Source organism: Scardinius erythrophthalmus, assembly GCF_964197995.2.
Source record: "Scardinius erythrophthalmus genome assembly, chromosome: 2".
In the NCBI taxonomy this organism is placed as follows: domain Eukaryota; kingdom Metazoa; phylum Chordata; class Actinopteri; order Cypriniformes; family Leuciscidae; genus Scardinius; species Scardinius erythrophthalmus.
The window spans coordinates 53,877,095-53,883,439 of NC_138222.1; the positions used below are offsets into that span (position 1 = coordinate 53,877,095).

General features: G+C 34.9%; 1 protein-coding gene across 2 annotated transcripts; it reads left to right on the forward strand.

Annotated features, from left to right (window-relative positions):
• The first annotated feature begins 3,870 nt into the window (after positions 1–3,870).
• On the forward strand, positions 3,871–6,136 carry LOC308682888 (uncharacterized protein). 2 transcript variants are annotated; one of them, XM_081352857.1, is made up of 7 exons: positions 3,871–3,973; positions 4,050–4,131; positions 4,241–4,582; positions 4,689–5,027; positions 5,204–5,302; positions 5,409–5,431; positions 5,609–6,136. In XM_081352857.1, the coding sequence occupies exons 1-7, from the start codon at positions 3,971–3,973 to the stop codon at positions 5,723–5,725; spliced, it is 1,005 nt and encodes a 334-aa protein (XP_081208983.1). In that variant the 5' UTR covers positions 3,871–3,970; the 3' UTR covers positions 5,726–6,136. The 2 variants fall into 2 exon arrangements, with proteins under 2 accessions (XP_081208983.1, XP_081208984.1); XM_081352858.1 differs by having other exon boundaries at positions 3,948–3,973; positions 4,695–5,027.
• Positions 6,137–6,345: the final 209 nt, after the last annotated feature.

Here is a 6,345-nt window from a genome sequence, read left to right on the forward strand (position 1 = left end):
AACATCATATTTTTTACTTCAACTGTTTTTCTGGCCATAAAACTATGCCAGAATCAGAATAAAGGTAAGGTTTCGTTTTTGCACACACTGATTACACATATACAGTATTTGTATAACACGTTTATGAAAGTACAACAATTGCCACTACAGAAATATTATACTCGATTGCCTTTTTAATTAAATGTTTTTCTTATTCACCCACAATCCACAAACCTCAAGAGAGTCAAGTAAGTTTCTAGTTTTATGGGTCTCCTTAAAAGACTTGACTTTTTTTCTCAATTTATGTGACAATGTCTTTGAATGTTTGTTTGTTCTTCTGCATTATTGTAGGGTGAAGACATTCTGAGTTATGCAGCTCACAATTCTTTCATTGCAAATGGACTCAAAGTAAAGATTACTCAAGAACACTCTCTGGTGACATACAGCATGTATAGTGAAAGAATGCCAATAATCGCAAAACAGAAGTAACAGTTTCCCATTCAAGCCTAGTTTATGAGGTAAAACATGTTTTACTGTATATTTTCAGTACTGCTTTGTAACAGTGTATACATACCAGATTTTCAACAGTTAATGTCACATTGCAAGTCTTTTTCATATTGTTCTGTATTTTCATGACCTTTTTATCATGTTATTTGAGTTTTACATATAGTTGGTTGCATGTACATATGGTCATGTATATAGAACAGAAACCAGATGGTCTTGTCTGTATATTAACTTAAACTGTACTTAAATTATATGGTGTTTTTGATACTTGAAAGTATCTAAATTAAGATGATAATTTCTCAAAGCACATGCCACAAATTCCTTGTTTGTAGTGCAAATGTAAAACATGATTTTTAGCTTACAAAGTAATTTTTCATAAATGGTGTTATGTGTAAAACAATGCATGTTCTGTGATATTTACATTCATGGCTTTAATGTTCCCCCCAAAAATGTAACAATGTAATATAGGTGTGGATTCACGTTTCTATTGTGCAAGTAAATAACTAAAACAAAGTCTGCTTTATGTCTCTTTTTACTATTGTCAGTGACAATGTGTTACATTATCCAAACAGATTCTTCCTTTAGCAAAAATTCAATTTCATGTAAACATTCCACTAACACATTTAACGAAAACACAAACTGACATTAAAACTACTTATGTGCTCTCTATTGATTGCATAACATATTTTGGTTTATTTTTTATTGACTTTATGCTAGAGTACTTACATATTTTTGAATTGCGAAAAATGTAGTCACTTTTTTTTCAAAAACATTACTGTAGACAACTAACGTGAAGTCATATTCTCTATATAAATCATTAGTTATGCCTAATTATGTCTTTTGAAAATGTAAAAATGCTGAAAGTTTTCTGTGATGGGTAGGTTTACGGTTAGGACCAAGAAACTGTCATTAGCTCTAAAAACCATTATGCCTGAATGTCTCTATGTCAAACTCATCTCCAAGAAATAAAGGCCTGCAGAGATATTGAAGCACATCCATGGATACGTATGGATACGAATCACATGCTGTTTTTTATAGTGGGAAATTCTCAAAGCCAGCAAAGCCATCTGCTGGTGTAACAGGTGCCCAAATAAATAAATAACTTATTTTAATTCTCATTTATTTCTATGTACAGTATTTACTCACTTACTCCTGATACTGTGCAGACTTCATCAGTGTATAAACAAATAATCCCGATAGGTTCATCCAATCTATTTTTACCTGGTGTAATCTTTGCATAATTCAACTTTTATGTGCGTAATTCAAATAAAACATTATGTGAGGTGTTCTATTTTGTTTTTCCGGATTCACGTTCTCCTGGAAGCAGTGCTTCACACTGGATGTTATCTCTCGTTGCAAATGCACAGGTCGAGTCTAATAGAATCAAAGTCCCTCGTGACCCTGATGACTCTGGGTCATCACCTATTTAACCCATGACTACCTGCAGACTGTCCCTATAATTTTCTAATGTGCACATATTGCAGGTCGTGGAATATTATATATTAAAAAAAACACATTTGAAATCCGTTCTTCACAGACGAGGATTTTGTGTATAGCTATGGTAGAAGGATTTTTAGGTGAGTCACTACCACCCATAGACAGTATAAGAAATGGACACAGCGACCCCATAGATTTCAACGGAGAAAAGTGAAGCAAATTAGAAGCACTCACTTCCTGATTGCTGAGCGTACTGCGCAGACTCAAACTGAGCTTGACGACGTGGATGTGACGTGAGCAGCCTGTCTGACAGTTGTAAGTCTTCTAGTAGCTGTGCCAAGAGAAATCTGAATCCTTCCCTTCCGAAACTTGCAGAGACGGAGAGCGTGAGTAGGAGGTGTCCATGAGCTAGGAGCAGGAGAAACTTTATGACTCTCTATGGGCTTCTCCCTTGACTTTATCGGACTTTATGCCTCCACGTCCCCCCGATTGACTGCGAGCTTCTCCTCCTGTCTATACGGTAATTTCCAGAGAGTCGCGTGGTTATGACGCAATCGTTAGCCTATTTTTACAAAAATTGCTTCTACGGGGCCATAACGTAACAAGGTAATGGAGCCTTTTATACATTGTCTTGTTTCTTTAGAAATAAACCATGGACAAATAGAGTCTTTAAACGCCTCAGATGTAAAGTTATTCGCTGTCAAAGTGACGGCAAAATGAATGGGAGTCAATGGAATGCTAACAGCAGGTGATGGCTTGTTAGCCAATGGTGGCCCTCAGGGGTGGTATGCTTTTTGGATGCTGGATTGCCCACCTGCTACCACCACTAACAGGTAAGCGTAAAAATAGTGAAGCAACCGGTGCCTCTGATGTAAGACCAAAGAGCAAAGCTTTGCCTCCGCAAGCCTGCTAGACAACATTACAGTATATAGTGCTACTGTTAATGTAGCTTTTGTAAGCTCTCACTTTTGTACGGCTGTGCAGTCCCTTAGGAAAATTAACCATGGTTTTGTGATCGATTACTGTTTGTATTACCATAATTTTCCAAAAAATATCATGATTAAATGGTGTATAAAATCGTATCTAAAATGTATAAGAAATTTTTTAAAAAAAATAATGCCATGCTGAAACGTCCTGTGAAATCTGTGCTTGCAAAGTTTGTGCATGAAATCCGTTCTGGACGAACATCTTGTTTGTTAACATTTCTAAGTTTGAATCAGGCTTGAATTGATTTGAAATTGACGCCATCCTTAACATTTAATCTGAGTAGCACTCGCTGTTATGGTAAGGGGCGTGACTTTCCAGAACACGCGCTAAGCAGTGCCAATCACAACACACTGGGCCAGCTAACCAATCACAGCACATTTTGTAATTTGGAAGGAGGGGCTTCATCGAAATAGGAACTAAAGACTTAGGAGAGAAGTGTTGTAATAATGTTAAATAAGTAAATAAGTAAAAAATGATGTGTTTTTTGAACAATCAAGCATGAAAGAATATTCTAGAACACCTCCAAAACAAAATCAAGACTTCGTAAAAGGGCATAATAGGAACCCTTTAAACTTGATCATGCCCTGCCATCTGCCAAACCATTGATTCAAAACATGAATTTAATTAAATTATTATTATTTTTAAATGAAATTAATTTAATTTAAAATATCTTGGACACTCACCATTGGTAGGCCTACTAAAACAGTGACTTTTATATGAGGCCCTTACAAGGATTGTTTTCTGGTTACATGCTTCTTTGAAACATCTTATTTCCTGCTTTTGTTCTGTGTCAAACCACTAAATGCATTTTTAGTAGCAATAAAAAACATATTAACCAGAGTTTTCAGAGAGGCCAACTTTAGTTGCTAAAAACTGGATAACTAAGCAATAGTATTTATAAAGCATTTCCTAATAAATGAAAGAGGTTTTTTGGAGCAACGGAAAGATTGTTGGGTTAGATTTGTTTAAGACATTTTGATGTGGCGACAGTGTGTGACGGCAGAAAGGTTAAGGTGAATGTGCACATGTGCCTCAGTTGACTGAAGCAGAGACAGATGGACACATGGTAAGGACACAGTCTAGTGATCTACCCTTATTCTTTAGCGTGTGTGATTGTGTGGCTCATTTGTTTGCTTTTTTAGGGGAATTCAAAGCCTGAGGATAATTTTGGAAGACGACTGATCATGAGATATTACTTCATTCTTTTGCTTTCTTCAACAATATGTAAATATAACTAAATGCTTATGCTTTGTAAACATTTAAACAACTAACCTATTTAACACTTTATAACACATTCAACTCTAAAGTATCTAATGTGTGCTTCCTTTTGCAGTCTGCGCTTCTGAAGTGAATGTTGTTCAGCAAGATTTAAAAATAGTTCAGTCTGGAGAGGATGTGAACTTAACCTGCAACTTTTCAGAGTTTCTGGAATCAACAGCATGGTTTAAACAGACGGCTGAAGGAAAATCTCTAAAGATTGTGTCTTTACACTTTAAACAACTCACTTGGAATAAGGACTTTGAGAAAATGAATCATTTTAATGTTACCAAAGGAGATAAACATTTTACTCTGCTCATTTTAAAGACAACGCCTTCAGACTCAGCAACATATTACTGTGTAGTCGCATCAAACTGGAAGATTGGAATGGGTGCAGGCACTAGATTAGTTGTCAGAGGTATATTTTCTTGCTTATTATTTATACTTTGTGGGGATTGTGTTGGATGACTAGCCTATTGGCCTTGTTTTTCTATCAAGTGACCCTTATATGTCCCTTTGTCAAGATGCAGCCGTAGCACACACAACTCTTCAGCAGTCTTTGATCGACACGCTTCATCCAGGGGATTCAGTGAATTTGCAGTGCAGCATCTTCAGTGAGAGTTGTGCTGGAGAACACAGTGTCTATTGGTTCAGACAAAGCTTGGGAGACTCTCAAGGAGTCCTTTACACCAAAGGAGAGAGAAATGGTCAGTGTAAGAACAGCAGTGAGTCTCAAACGCAGAGCTGCGTCTACAATCTCCTCAAGAGCAACATCAGTGACTCTGATGCTGGGATTTACTACTGCGCTGTGGCCGCATGTGGAGAGATACTGTTTGGAAAAGGAACTCAACTCAATATTAGAGGTAAGGTGAAATGCAAATGTCTGGTTTAAAATGTTGAGATATTTGGTTTGATATTTGCTCTCTGGAAAAGTATTTAATTCATTTACAGGAGTACATGATACCGAACTGATCTAATGAATAATAAAAAAAAAAATCTAAGCAAAAGATATAAAATTTGTTTCATTTTATTGCCTTAGATGTGAATCCAACTCTTCTTGCTCTTGGAATTTCAAACATCATATTTTTGGCTCTTGTTGTTTTTCTGGGAATAAAACTATGCAGGGGTCAGAAAAAAGGTAAGACTTTCTGAATAGGATTAATTTATTATGGTAATGCAATATCAAATTTTGAATAACACAACTGCCATTTATAATGACAAGTCGGTTTCTTAATTTCCCAAAGTGCCCACACCACAGGAGAATCAAGTAAGTACACAATTATCTTCCATTTCCATCTTTTTCTAAATTTTATCAATGTACCTGTTTTATCAATTTAACATTAGATAATACATTTTTCTGTCAGGGTTTTTAAAAACGCATTATGCCACATTATGTGTATTTTTTCTTCTCATAATTGGAGATTCTTTTCTCTCTTGATATTAGAATGAAGCCAGCATGAATTACGCATCCATTAGTTTTGGTCAGAAACCTCTGAACACTAGAAGGACCAAATCAAAAATCATTCAGGAGCAGTCTCTGTACGCTCACGTACAGCAGTAACATCCAGAGGTTTAGTGGAGCATTTCACTTCGACAAATATTTTCATCATGAGCTTACAACAACATATTTGAAGACAATACATTTAATATGGTTGAATAATTTGGTCATTTATAGTCTATTTTTATTTTTATTTATTTATTTTTATTCATGTTTTCATGTTTTGAAGTCTGTTTTAATTAATTTTTTTTTTTTTTTTACCGTACAGCACTTTGGTCAGCCTTGTTGCTGTGTTTAATGTGATTTAAAATAAAATAAAATAAATTTAACTCAAATCTATAATGCATGTCCTTTATTTCAAGCATTTTAATGTCAGTTAATTGTTAAATGCTCTGAAAATGTAACTTCAAATATCAGTAGCTAACAATGTAAAAAAAGTAAAAATGTAAATAAAAATATGGATTGCAAGATGATAGCTGTTGGTCACATTTGAATGCATGTTATATGTTAAGTGTTATTTTGGCTTTGTACTGTTATATAGCTATATTAATTTGTTAGGCATAATAAGGATAATGATAATTGTAAAAGAGAAGTAGTGGGTTTGTATTTATATTTTTGTTAGTGAATTGATTAATGTACAGTATGTTGTTAGACTCTGTTCATTTTGAGCAATTATGGAATAT

Coding starts and splice junctions, on each gene's coding strand:
- LOC308682888 (XM_081352857.1), top strand. Junction 4,132..4,240: donor TTTGCTTTCTTCAACAATAT/GTAAATATAACT, acceptor TTCCTTTTGCAG/TCTGCGCTTCTGAAGTGAAT. Junction 4,583..4,688: donor CACTAGATTAGTTGTCAGAG/GTATATTTTCTT, acceptor CCCTTTGTCAAG/ATGCAGCCGTAGCACACACA.